The sequence below is a fragment of the Myotis davidii genome, unplaced genomic scaffold (assembly GCF_000327345.1).
Source record: "Myotis davidii unplaced genomic scaffold, ASM32734v1 scaffold58, whole genome shotgun sequence".
Taxonomy (NCBI): Eukaryota; Metazoa; Chordata; class Mammalia; order Chiroptera; family Vespertilionidae; genus Myotis; species Myotis davidii.
Genome location: NW_006289754.1, coordinates 324968 through 339554, shown reverse-complemented (window position 1 = coordinate 339554; position 14587 = coordinate 324968). Strand labels below are relative to the sequence as shown.

The 14587-nt window shown below is 38.9% G+C and overlaps 2 protein-coding genes across 2 annotated transcripts; one reads left to right on the top strand and one right to left on the bottom strand.

Annotated features, from left to right (window-relative positions):
* Positions 1-332: 332 nt before the first annotated feature.
* LOC102767303 (olfactory receptor 51T1) lies at positions 333-1328 on the bottom strand. Its single transcript, XM_006762368.1, has one exon. It carries the CDS (start codon positions 1308-1310, stop codon positions 333-335), a length of 978 nt encoding a protein of 325 aa, XP_006762431.1. The 5' UTR covers positions 1311-1328.
* A 12311-nt stretch (positions 1329-13639) lies between these two features.
* LOC102767024 (olfactory receptor 51H1) lies at positions 13640-14587 on the top strand. The gene has a single exon (XM_006762367.1). It carries the CDS (start codon positions 13640-13642, stop codon positions 14585-14587), a length of 948 nt encoding a protein of 315 aa, XP_006762430.1.

Below are 14587 nucleotides of genomic sequence, written 5' to 3'. Positions count from 1 at the left end.
GTCCTTTATTTGTTTTCTGTTTAAGAATTACCATTTTTAAGCATACGTAAATTGTTCAGCTGAAATAAAATGATCTAATTGTTCTTTTAACGTGCTCAGGAGTCCATGTAATGGTTTTAAACATTTGAGTAACATATACATAAATAATTTGGTTTTGAATTGCAGTGGTTTTAAAACACTTTTTGATAAGCTTAGGGGGAAATTATTCTCTTCTTTCTATTCCAAGAATTCAATTGACACTGCCTCAGTAACCAAAACGCCTGAGGATGAGATGAACCCAAATCCCTTTCCTTAAATATGATTTATGGGCCGGCAATTTCTCCCCTTCAATTCTACCCCCCTGTAAGACTCCTCACATTGGGACCCCGAGAACCTTTAGATTGGAGCAGCCGGAGCACAGCCTGGCGGATGGCCTTGGTCTTCAAGCTATAAATTACAGGGTTCAGGACAGGTGGTAAGAGCAGGTACACATTGGCCAAAATGCTACAGACCACCTTAGGGGTGGAGTTGAGAAGGCGGTGTGTAAAGGACAGACTGATCATTGGCGCGTAAAAAACAGTGACAGCACAGAGGTGACCCACACAAGTGCTGAGAGCTTTTTGTTGCTTCTTGGGAGCTACAATGTTCAGGACGGTACGGAGAATTAGGGCATAAGAGAAAAGAATGAACAATAAATCGGTGCCACACAGGTAGAGCTGAAGAAACATGCCCAGAAAGCTGCTGATCCAGGGGTTGGAATATGAGTATTTGATCACATCTGGGTGGTAGCAAAATGGGTGGGAAAGCTCCTGGCCTCCGTGGAAAGAAACATTCTTCAAGGCTAGAGCCATGGAAAAGAGGAAAATCACTTGTCGTAGGCAGATGACCAGTCCAATCACCAAGATCATCCTGTGTGTGAGGACAGTGGCATACTTCAGTGGGTAACAGATGGCCATGAAGCGGTCAAAGGCCATGGCTGCCAGCACCGAGGACTCCAAGAGAGAGAAGCCATGTACAAAGAGCATTTGGATGCGGCAAGCTTTAAAGCTGATCTCCCAGGAATGAAACCAGAGAACCCCAAGCACAGTGGGAAGGGTGGAAATGGTCAGACCTAGATCAACAACTGACAGCATGGAGAGGAAACAGTACATGGGCTTGTGGAGACTCGGCTCAGCAATGATGACAAAAAGGATCACGCTGTTTCCCAAGAAGGCAATGGTGTACAGGCAGCAGACTGGGATAGAGATCCAGATGTGAGCCACTTCCATCCCAGGGAACGCAGTGAGGAGGAAGTTTGAAGAGGATGATGTGGTGTTATTGACAGTTACCATGGTGGGTTGAGGATGCACTCTGAAAAGGGAGCAAAAATGAGAGTGTGTCATACTGAGCCTTTTTCCAATCCATGACTCTTTTATAAACTCCAAATCATAAAATTATTTCTCTTTATCCAAACCCCCCAATTTAATTACGGTTCCTATAACATCATTCCCTTGTATCTTTAATTTTTCTTGTCAGAACCTGGCCTCATTTTTTTTTCCTCTTCTCTTTCCCAATTATAGCCATCAAGCTCTCTAAGCTCATCTGCACCCTACTGCCCAGACAAGCCCTCATCTGAAATAGAAAATGTTTATAGGCATACATCACACATATGCACGCACACTTACAGAACAATGACAGCCAATGGGTTTTTGTATTAAGACTCCAAACTATATAAGTTGCTCCAGAAATAATGGAGAAGTACATAAGAGCCACAAGGTACTTATAATAGCAAACTCTGTGATGTCCTTGCTGAGAGTTATTCTGGGATGTTGTAGCCAGAAATAGCCTTTTACCTGAATCATCAGCCAGCTTCTCCTAGTAGACTCTATTAAAAATATCCTTTTGTATCAGGGATTCTTTATTCTTTTTCCTGTAATTGCCCTTTTCCCTACTCCACATGCATATGAGTCTTAGATTCATCTTGTGCTCTAATTCTGTTTCTCTTTTCTAGAACCACTGAAATAATGGGTCTTGTCTCCTTTATACACCTTGGGGTATTTGTTTCTACTCCTTCCCATGGAAATTGACCGTGTGACTTTGAGCCAACCCATAGTGAGTTGACTGCCCTGTGAATCCTGTGAAAAATTTCAAACAGTACTCTGGAATACATGACTTGAGGTGTCCTAACCTAGGCCTAGTAAGTAAAATACCATATAAAAGGCATGGGGACACAGCAACATGTGATGAATGACTTTGTAAAAATCATGACTGGGATAGAAGTGGGAACTAATACCTAAAAGGGAATCATTTAGGGACAGGTAGGCATTACAAAGATGAGGTGACATTACAAATGAAAATATCTAATAGTTCACTGGGTGGAAAAAGTCCACAGAATGATAGCTGTAAAGAAAATAGACATGGTATCAAAAAGGAGGCATCATCTGTAATCCATATTTAAGATGACCGTGGCAATTCTATTCAGGACTTGTTCACTGAGTGTTGGTGCCATCCTGACAGATTTTTAAATTTTGACTTAAGACATTTAGTCCTCAACAGAGAGCTAACAAGGAGTGATATCCTAGCCCACTTGTTCTGTGGATTTGGCTAGCCATTGTATTCTTATTTTTCAGTTATCTAGGTTTTCTGCTTTTTTGCCTGAGTAGATGCAAGGAATTTGCATCTGAATAGATATAAGGAATTCACTAGCAACAGACCCTGCCAGTTGTTATGTAAGAACAAATATGAGGGATTGTTAGTAATTTTCTCCCCTTCCTTCAGTCTACAAAGATGGTGGTAGAAATAATCACTGTTACTCCAAAGGGGGAAAATAGACTAATTGCTCTTTCAGGTATAATATTTAGTATTATTATATTATACATGGCTGAGATATAACACTAAGAATCAGGAAAACTAGTACCAGATGAGATGTGGATTAGAATGCTGAATTAAATCAGCCACTCAGACTCATAATGACTATTTTGATGACAATTACTGTGAAGATGGTCAGGGATACAGAAATGAGTAAAGAATAGTTTCTGTATTCTAAAGTCTCCTAACCTAACGGAATGTATAGTGTGAGAAGTCAAGGCAAAATATTCATGGAAGGCAATTAGTACATGGGAAAATTAGGGAAGACTAGTGGGACAAGAAAGCAGAAGGCTACTAAGATTTCTGTTTCATTCTTTTTCCTCTCAATCTGAAAAAAAATTATATATATATAGTGAATCTATCTCCTTGTGATTACAATTCAGGAATCTCTCTGCAGTGCAAAATCACTCAATCTATTCACTCTTCTCCAAAGGTACTTTATGTATGCTGTTTATACCACTACAATTTTATTGCCTGATCACATTTCTTTCTTCCTCTAAAATGCTAGCTTTCTGGGAACATAAAACATGTGTCTAATTTTTATATTTTCTCCAGAGACAAGCACAGTTATTGGTACATGATAAAAACTCGAATAATATAATTTATAGTAGAAGTATTGATGGATGGGTAAATGATAATTGAACAGAGATGGATAAAGACTAGATGAGAAAACTATAGATTGAGCCTGGAAGTTTTGCAGGAAGGCTGAACTTCAGAGAAAACATTTCCCCAGACAGTAGGGAACATAGGAGAGCAATTTTCCTCTCATTCATTGGTTGGGAAAAAAAGAGGGAGGTAGATTAAAAGAAAAAGAAAAGAATTAAGATCATTTGTATATGTCAAAAGTTGATAGCCACCTTATATATAATTTTATATAATCTAAGGAGGGAAATTATACAGATATATTTCTCCTATTTTGAAGAAAGGATCCCACAAGGTAAAATAGTATTTCAAAGGTAAAAGAGCTAGATACAGATTCAAAATTCAGACCAGATTTACTAATCCCAAAGTTCCTTATTTTTTATTAAATCATAGAACATTAGAGAAACCAGGCTTATGGGAGAAGTTAAACAATTGGACAGTATGATTTCCTTATTTTAAAATACAAGACTTGCTTATATTTTATTATATATCTCTACTATTTAGAGAAGGAATGAAAAAAGTAAAAGGAAGAAAAGTGTCCACATAGCTTATTTTTAAAAGAATATTTGTGGAGTCAGTCCGTGTGTGTTTAAGAGAATATTTGAATGTTTGCATATGTTTTTATTGTGGGTCTCTATGTACTGGTGTATGTAGAAAGAAGTTTTGGAATAGGAGAGTAATTAAGAGATAAAGTAGATAATCATTATCTTCTGCTCTTTAAATTATAGCTCATAAAGGACAAGAAGATGACCCTGGATGATGTGAGGGTTAAGAGGAGAGGAGACAATGGCTCGTTTTGCTGGTAGAGAACTTGTTTTGTATGGAATGCAGATATGTGGACAGGAGAAGGAACAGAGAGCCTTTCCTCCAAACTGAGTGAACTCAGACCCTCTGGGGCCAATTGTAGGACAAAATTTGTGCCTCAGTTCATCAAGATTCTCTCTGCATTGCCCACTAACCAGAAGAATGGGCTAGAGCTTTCTATCTTCAGTTCTCCCTCTGAGTGGCAAGGCAGATGGTAATATCTTCCAATTAATATACAGAAGACTAGATTAAATGAGGATGGAATCCACCCAACTCAATAACTAAGTGATCCAAAGGTCAGCATCCCTACTTTCTGGCATCAATAATGATATAGACCCACCCTCTTCATTTATAAGTCCCCATCTTCTGTTTATTGTTTCCAAAATCTGGTACCTGCCCTGAAATCTGGTCGTGCTAACCTGAAACTTACCCTCTGCTCCTAAGTCTCTGCACCGTTTCCTGCTTGTATCTTTTATTTGACTCTCAATAACGAGGCATGGCTGATATTAGTAATTTTTATATGCGAGTGTCATCTCCTTTATCTGCCTGAAGTGTGAGTCCCTTGAAAGTTTTGGGCCTACCTGTTTTTTCCTCTCAATGCAAGCTACTAAAGTAGGATATGGAATAATAGAAACCTTCAATTAATAGTTTGACTGGTTGCTGAATAATATTGACCTCAGACAGAGTTCTGGGTCCTATTTCTTTTCCTCTTTCTTCCTTTATTTCCCTTATGTCTTCCATAACCCTATCTCAATTTCATCCAGGCTCCATTACATCCCTTTTCTTTATCCCATCTTCCATCTTCTAATCACTTATCACCCTTCCCTCCTTCTAGCATTCCTCATTCTTTAGCCCCTCTCCTCCCAAAGCTTTCCATTTATGCATTCATTTTACCTGCTCACATCAGTAGGAAACACCACCAACTTCTCTTCATTCCCATCATAGAACAGGAACTAAACTGGCTCCCAAGGGTGTGAGCTTTATAGGCAGCTCAGTAGAGTCACCAGGCAACAGAGAGCTATTTTCATTCATGAGTGAGTTGGAGCAAAGAGTTACCGAACCCTTATGAGCATGTTCCTCTACAACAGCTCAGACATATCTTCCTGACACAGGTTCAAACCCTGCTCAGGGGCCCAAACAAACCTCATACATCAGAGCCCTCCTGGCCCTGGAGGCTGACAGTAATGAGTACTTCAAAAACTGCCTGCCTGCATCAGGTAACTATAACCATTCCTCTTCACCCTGCCTTAAGCTACAGAGTCTAAGCCAAGGAGGCTCCCCTCTAATTGTTTTTCTCTAATATGTACTTTTCCTTTCAGGTGTCATTGTTCCCCTGGCCATTGCCAAGTCCCTCCTCTTATACAGGTACCTCTCCTAAGAAGCCATCCTATTGACTGAGTCATGTCTGTAGCCCACCTTCCCTTCTAAGCAGAATTAAACTAGTGTTTGATAGTTATGAAAGACTGTATGTTTCTAGAATTTTATCCATTTCACCCAGGTTGTCCAATTTCTTGGCATATAGTTGTTCACATTATTTTCTTACAATCCTTTGTATTTCTGTGATGTCACTTGTTACTTTTTTCATTTCTGATTTTATTTATTTTGGTCTTCTCTCTTTTTCTTGATGAGTCTAGTAGTTAAAGGTTTATCAATTTTGTTTTTCTTTTCAAAGAACCAGTTCTTGGTTTCATTGCTCTTTTCTATCATTTTTTAGTCTCTATGTCATTTATTTCCACTCTATGTCATTTATTTACAGTGATGAAGATCACAGCCAGCAGACCATAGAAGCTATTGACATGGGTGTCACAGGCCAGCCCTCCTGGCATTCTGATGAAGGCAGTATGCATGATATAGGACACTGGAATGGCAGGAAGGTAGCCTTTTGATGAGGAAAGGCACAGGGAGCACTGCCATGACACTCCGTAGCAGGACTGCTGCCCCAATGTTGCTGATGACTGCATAAGTGAGAATAGTAGCATAGTGCAAAGGGAAGTGAATAGCCACAAAATGATCAAAGACCATGGGGCCACCAGAACACCTAACTCTACTTCCTCAAAGCTGTGGATAAAGAACATCTGAGTGATGCAGGCATCAAGTGAAAGGCAGAGATCCATGGCGGCTAACATAGCCAGAAAATAATACATGGGCTCATGAAGACTGTGTTCAACTTTGATGACAGCAAAGATGATGACATTACCCAGGACTGAGGTACTATAAAGAAGACAGAGGAGCAAGGCCATCCAAAAGTCCTTCTCTGGCATTGCTGGAATCCCAGTCAAGGTGAAGCACTGGTGGTTATCAGTAGTTTGGTTTAGTGACAACATAGTGCAATAGAAGTTAGAATCAGTGGCAGTAGTATTAAGATGGTAGTCATAGAGTGGATAACTTAAATATTATTTGAACACGCTTGTGTCCACAGTCTGATATAAAAACAAATGGCCTGCCCCATGAAGCAATATTTCTATCACTGAAGCAATGTTTCTAATATTTCTATTACTGAACATCATATATTAAAATACTTAGGAGAAAAAACAACAACCTTCAATTAACACCTCATTCAATATGGATATAATCCATCTGGAAACATCCAGGAGGTAGCTATCTTGCCTCTTTGCTAAGGAAATATTTGACATTGTACATTTATATGGGTAATGAATGCAGATGCCAATAATTATATGCAGATGTGATTAAAGTTCAAGATCTTGAGATGGGGAATTTATTCTGGATTATCCAGGTAGGTCAAATCTAATCATATGAGTCTTTAAAAGTGAAGATATTTTTTGCGGGAAGCCATCCATTGTCAATACTATCATGAGAGTGCATCAAGGAATTCAGAAGGCTGATGAACCTTGAGCTTTAGCAGGGTTAAGCTATGAACCGATTGTTCCATGTTGAGATAGTGATGGCTCGAAGCAATTTCCTGACCTGATAGCCTCAAAGTAAATCTTTAATGATCTTTACTGACCTTTGAGACTGCCTGTCTGAGACCTGTTTGCTGTGCTTTACTGAGGGTAAGGTGTGTATCTAAAATTGAATAAACACGAGTAAGGCCAGCTTTAGCAGGGTTAAGCTATGAACCGATTGTTCCATGTTGAGATAGTGATGGCTCGAAGCAATTTCCTGACCTGATAGCCTCAAAGTAAATCTTTAATGATCTTTACTGACCTTTGAGACTGTCTGTCTGCGACCTGTTTGCTGTGCTTTACTGAGGGGAAGGCGTGTATCTAAAATTGAATAAACACGAGTAAGACCAAGTTTCAGTGTGCCTTTCCTAAAGAGAGGTTACCACCTGACCCCACCCCTTAATAATTCATATTTCTAGTCTAGTGCTTTTATTTGTGCGTCGGCCCCTTCTTCAGATCCTGATCCCTAGCAGTGCTGATTGTGGCAATTTTCCAGGCTTCAGACAACCAGAGAGATAGCAGCCTAAGAAAGACTCACATGATTTGTTAGTTGTGAAGTTAGGGGAAGGGGACTGACTGGAAGCCAAGAAATGTGGGGAGGCTCTAGAAGTTGGAAAAGGCAAGGGAACAGGATTTTCCCCAGAATCTTCAGAAGAAGATGAAGACTTGCTGACATCTTGATTTTAGCCCAGTAAGAGCATGTTGGACTTCTGACCTACAAAATTGTAAAATAATAAATATATGTGGTAATTTGTTGTTGTATAAGTAGAAAAAAATAGCCAGAGGAGCCAGAGAAGACTTGCTTTAGCACCTTTTTCATAAATACTCCAAGTCTTCCATTCAGTCTCATTTACTCAGACCCTGTTTTGTTTTTGTTTTTTCTACGGTATGTTCTTCATTCTCCATTGCAATTAAACTTCTCTGTCCTAAGGTACATCTGGAAAGGACTTCTGATATCCATTTATCTGCTACTCCTGATGGAGCAGAATGCCCTCTAGTATTCACTGAACTAACAGCTGGTTCAATAAGATGAGATCTATCCAGGGAGAGACTATCTGGGTTTAAATAGTGGTTCTTCAAATTTAAACAAGTTACCTAATAACCTCTATGGTTCATTCTTCAATTCAATAAAATTAAAATTAAAGTTAAAATTAAAATAATAATCTCCAAGTTGAAAGATGTCTTTGGGATGAATTAAGAGCCCTACCCAAAACTGAAGTGGGGAGGGGAGAGCCCTCACCTCCACTGCCCCATCCCACTCTCCCCTTAAACCCTCTGCCTTTTAAAAGCAAATAGTTTTCACTGCAATGTTAGACACTACAGGTATCTGTCCCCAAGCCAGCAGGGACCTCTGAAGCCTTCTTCGTGACCTGCCCCCCACCCCCCGACACACACACACATCTTTTATAATGCCATAGCTATCCAGGATCCACTCCCTAAATGTTAAGAACTATAATTGAAAAGTTTAAATTGAAGGTGCTGTTTGTAGACACTTAAAACCCAAATGAAAGCCAGCCATCATGACAAATCCTTGAGTGTTGTCTTAAGAAAATGATGCTGCTCATCACAGCTTCAGCATCTCCTGTTTTTTGATGCTCACCTCCCCCTGCTGAGCTCAAAGTTTCCTGGCTTTTCCTTCCCTCCTCTCACTCCTGTGCTGTCCTGTGTAGTGATTTGGTGAGATAAATTATTGCTGCTTCCCCCTCACCCACCTCCCCTGTACTACATATGAGTTTCGAGTTTTATTATTGTAATAAAAGTGCTTTAAGCTGTATTTTTTTTTTTCATAAAGCTAGTGAGGTACCATTCATGTAGGACTGAGGTTGGTTCTGCATTTGGGAGGTTGCCATCACTGGTTTACATTAGGAAAAATTAGGTCTTCTGAGATCAAGAAAAAAAGACCAATAAGCCCTACTTAAAGCATTATTTTTTTCTTTCTCTCTCCTTCTCCATTCCTCTCTGAAATCAATAAAATATATATATTTAAAAAATAAAATAATAATGATAATAAATAAAACTACCTCACCTACAAAAAACAAACAAACAAAAAATCCCCACAAAACTTCCATCACATAAAAATATTCCCAGATGGTAGTTTGAGGTCAACCATAGGCCTGTCGTCAGCTCCAGGAAACCATGATTATGCTCTTTTTATAGTTTGTATTTATTAGAAATTTCATATAAATGGAATTGTACAATAAATTACCTTTGTGTCTGGTTTCTCTCATTTAATATAATATTTATGTATTTATAGTCTATTTCTTTTTCTTGCTGAGTATGTTATTATATAAATAAAATACTTATTTATCCATTCACTAGTTGACCTACATTGGATTATTTACAGCATTTGACTATTATGAATAATGCTGACACAAACATTAGCATGTAGTTTTTGTGTGGACATTTTTGGACAGATATATGGGAGAAGAATTACTGGGTAGTATGATAGGTATTTGTCTAATTTTGAGGAAAATGTCAAATTGTTTACTATTCTGGATGAAACATTCTACACTCCACATTCTTTTTTATAAAACATATTTTATTGACTTTTTTTTTTACAGAAAGGAAGGGAAAAGGAGAGGGATAGAGAGTTAGGAACATCGAGGAGAGAGAAACATCGATTCAGCTGCTTCCTGCACACTCCTTACTGGGGATGTGCCCGCAATCAAGGTACATGCCCTTGACTGGAATCAAACCTGGGACCCTTCAGTCCGCAGGCTGATGCTCTATCCACTGAGACAAACTGGTCATGGTGACACTCCACATTCTTTACAACATATGGTATTGTCTAAACATAGTAATATTGTATTATTTAAAAATATACAGAAATACTTATAAAGCAACTGTTCATAATGTGTATGGTATAGGTGGTCTCCTATAGGTTGTAATACTCACTAGGAAATAAATGGGTTTAGAAATTAAAAATAGATAGTTAAACTCCTGCCATAATTCTCTATGGTGCCTTTTATAATGTGACTATGCTTATGAAAGAAAGTAAATGAGACCAAAAGGGCATGAGGAGCTGGTGGAAAGGGCCTGTAAACAATTTAAGGACTAACCACATAAAGGCACTGATGGAATAACCATCTATTTCTGTGATTTTAAGAACTACCTCATTGATGAAAAATAATCATTACAAACAAGACCAACAAATTTTAAAAATTTTGTCTTGTGTTCCTGATGGAGAGTTCAGGCAATCCATCTCTCCATCCGACAACAGGAGTCCCCAGCCCTATTTCAGAGTAAATCACATTATGTCACCACTGAGACAGAGACTGATGTTGGAGTCAGAAGACCTGGACGGATGCTGGGCTGGAATCCTAGAACCTATTTAGTGATTTAACACAAGGAAGACATAAACATATGCATATGTGTGTATGCAAGAATGAGAGAAATAGATTCTTCATTCATTTTCAAACTTGGCTGATAAGATGCAAATAAAATCAAAATGGAAAAAAAAATTTTTTGAGATGTGTTTGCAGAATCAAAAATAATTTAACAAATGGAGAAAGGGCTTGGAGTTCTCAGGAAATCCGGGTGGAGTAGCCCACGTGGCAATACATAACACACCCCAAGGGATTTCTCCAGAGCAATTGTGAAATTGTTATAGAATCATGATGGCTCCAGTTGCCACCAGAGGTTTAAGCAATCTTATAAGTACTCTCTTTGCTAGTCTCAAAGAAGGAGAGAAGCCAAGTTAATCCTGAACTGGAGCCCAGAGGTTGATACAGGTAATATATTAATCTTAAAATCATTTTTTTATGCCCTCCACCTAGCAGGCTCTGTGTAGGATTATTTATGAACATAATTTTATTAAATCCTCATAGGAATTCTTATGAGAGAAATGATAAGGACAAATGAGAAGTCTATAGAGTGTCATGGGTAGCAGAAAGCAAAGAAAAGAGAAAAAAAGTAAAATATACAAGTTGCACTTAAGGAAAAAAAGACATATACTGTGGGGGAAGATCTAGTGAATAGAGAAGAATGAAATCAAAATTGGATGGAAGAGTAAATGAGAATTAAATTGGGAACTAGAGAAAAGAGGGGGGTTGAAAATTTAGGGAAAATGGAAAAGGAAGGTAGTGAATAGAAAAATGAATGGGGGGAAAAAAGAGAAGATGGGGCAAAACACATTTGGATAAACAGAGTCAAAGGCTGTAAAAGTGAAAAGAATGCCCTAGCTGATTTGGCTCAGTGGATAGAGTGTCAGCCTGTGTACTAAAGAGTCCCAGGTTTGATTCCAGTCAAGGGCACATACCTGGGTTGCAGACTTGATCCTCAGTTGGGGACATACGGAGGCAGCCAATCAATGATTCTCTCTCATCATTGATGTTTCTATCTCTCTGTCCCTCTCCCTTCTTCTCTGAAATCAATAAGGATATTTTTTTTTAAAGAATCATTGAAAAAAGTGAAAAGCAAAACAAAAGTCAGCAATCTCCATAGAACAACAGTGATTCAGCAGATCCTGGGGCTTAGTCAAAGAATATCAAAGATTTTTTAAATCTTTCCAAGAAAATTATCAGTAAGGATGAGCCAGTTGACTCTTCCCTAGTGAAAGCCATCAGAATTGCTTGAGATGAGGAGTCAGCAGTGAAGAGCTCTCACTTACCATGCAGAGTACTCAAAAGCCCCTCTTCAAATTCCAGCCACAGGGTAGATGACCACTGCAGCGTGCCTTGTTTAGATCTTAGCATTGTGATTTATTGGGAGAGAGGCCTGGATTCTTTTTGCAACACACATCACAACCTTTGGAAGTGGACTCCTTATTTAAGCTTTTCTGGACCCTCCTAGAAAAGCAGATTTTTCTCTTGATTAATAATTGTCAAGCCACATGGAGAAGATGAGGGGGGAGTGTGAGGGTTTTTAAGACTTCTGGAAAGAAGAAAGCCATTCAGTCATCCATATTAATTTATTCATTGCTTCATTCCTTTATTTAACACATATGGAAAAGTTACTATATGTTTAGCATATGATCTATTAGGTGATGAACTGATAAATATTCCTTTCTTTTAGGGAGTTTAACTTCTAGTTGGAGAGATAGACATTAAACAAATACTGATGCAATGTTTAATTGACTGTCTTCACTTAAAAGGAAAAAAATCCCAGAATGTGAAGACAGTACACTAAGGAGTCTTAAAGGGCAGTGGGCATTTGGAAAAGGCTTACTTGAAAAGGACAGCTAGGCTTTCATTAGGCAAAGAGGAACTGTGCAGAAGGTGGAGAAAGGCCTACGGAACAGGGAAGCACATATGTGGGAATCCTGTGGCAGGAAGAATTTAATGAGATCCAGGAACTTAAACACCACAAATGTGGCTGGATTGAAGAGACCAAAAACGGAGACAAAGAGTGTGAGTTGGTGCTCGAGAGGCAGATAAGGGTGACTCTTGATGGCTAAGATAAGGATTTGTGACTCTATTCTACCAGTAAGTATAATAGAAGTCCTTAAAGGAGCTTTTGTTTGTGTTGAGTAAATCATATTGTAATTTTTAAAAGTTTATTCTGACTACAGAATGAAGAATTATTGGAAAGAGGATGATCAGTTAGTTAGCCTGGGAGAAGTGGGCTATACTATTTATTGGCTATATAAAATGAAGATAATTATTTCATATGTTTTGAAGACAAGTTTGAATGCTGTTTGATGACAGAATGGGCTTCAAGAATGGCCCTGTTTCTGGTGAGTTAGGAGACTCTCAAAACAAAAATCCTGCCCTACCCGGTTTGGCTTAGTAGATAGAGCTTAAGCCTGAGGGCTGAAGGGTCCTGGGTTTGATTCCAGTTAAGGGCATATACCCAGTAAAGAGCATGCAGGAGGCAGCCCATAAATTATTCTCTCTCATCATTGATTTTTTTTTTCTCTCTCTCTCCTTCTTCTCTGAAATCAATAAAAGCATGTTTTAAATAAAAAAAAGATTAAATCCTATGAGTGATTACTCCCATATCTCATTTATGGTTGTTTGTGGGTCAATAACCTATATTTTCTGTTCCTTGCTACTTTAAAATGAGGTAATAAAAAATTAAGAATTGTTAATATTTGTGAATATTAAATATTACTTTGAACAGTTTTATCCACTAATGTGCCTATTTACAAATGGAGGCCATTATAAATACAGTGAAATCAATACTGTTGCTACTTCTTTTTTGTCAAACCTTAAGAGCTGTTAAAGGAAGAGATATCCAGATGTTTTACTGTCTAAATATTAGAGGATTAGTTTTATTTCCATTTTTTGAATGAACAAATTAAACTCAAGGGAAGGGAAGTCATCCCATGTGATTATCTATGAGGCAAGAAGACAGTGATACAAAAACATTTTAGATGCTGTTTTTAGCTTAATTCTCCCCTCTGCTGTTCCACTTGTATATTCATAAAGCCACTTACCTGTCCCTCTTTTATGAAACTGTTTCCAATTTAGGAACCGTGAGCAAAGTGGAAGAGTCCAGCCTCACCCGGTGGTGAGAACACCATGATGAACCCTAATGCATCACTTATCAATCACCATAGTTTTATTTTGACAGGTATCCCAGGGATACCGGATAAAAATCCATGGATGGCCTTTTCCCTGGGATTTCTCTACACACTAACTTTCCTGGGAAATGGTACCATCCTAGCTGTCATCAAGGTAGATCAGAGTCTCCATGAGCCTATGTACTACTTCCTCTCCATCTTGGCTCTGACTGATGTTAGTCTCTCCATGTCCACCTTGCCTTCCATGCTCAGCATCTTCTGGTTTAATTCCCATGAGATTCCCTTTGATGCATGCATCACACAGATGTTCTTTATCCATTCATTTGGATTGGTAGAATCAGGAGTATTAGTATCCATGGCCTTCGATAGATTTGTGGCCATCCGCAACCCATTACACTACGCTTCCATCCTTACTTACAGCATCATTGGCAAGATTGGAATAGCTGTCCTCACCCGGGCAGTCTGTGTTGTCTTCCCTGTGCCCTTTCTTATAAAGCGGCTACCCTTTTGCCGTTCTAATATCTTATCTCATTCATACTGTCTCCACCAAGATATAATGCGGCTAGCCTGTGCCAGCACCCGCATCAACAGCCTATACGGACTCATCGTAGTCATCTTCACATTGGGAATGGATGCCCTCATCATTCTACTTTCTTACATGTTCATCCTGAAGACTGTGCTGGGCATTGCTTCCAAAACTGAAAGGCTCAAGGCCCTCAACACCTGCTTCTCTCACATCTGTGCTGTGCTCCTCTTCTACATTCCCTTCATTGGTGTCACCATGACCCACAGGTTTGGGAAGCATTTATCCCCCGTAGTGCACATGCTCATGGCCAATATCTATCTGTTACTGCCCCCTGTGCTAAACCCTATCGTCTATAGTGTGAAGACCAAGCAGATACGAAGTCGAATCATCCACATGTTCCAGAGAAGAAGGAACAGGACCTAG

Bases quoted from the DNA above. Each gene is read 5' to 3' on its own strand.
- LOC102767303 (XM_006762368.1), bottom strand. From the start codon at position 1,310: ATGGTAACTGTCAATAACACCACATCATCCTCTTCAAACTTCCTCCTC.
- LOC102767024 (XM_006762367.1), top strand. From the start codon at position 13,640: ATGAACCCTAATGCATCACTTATCAATCACCATAGTTTTATTTTGACA.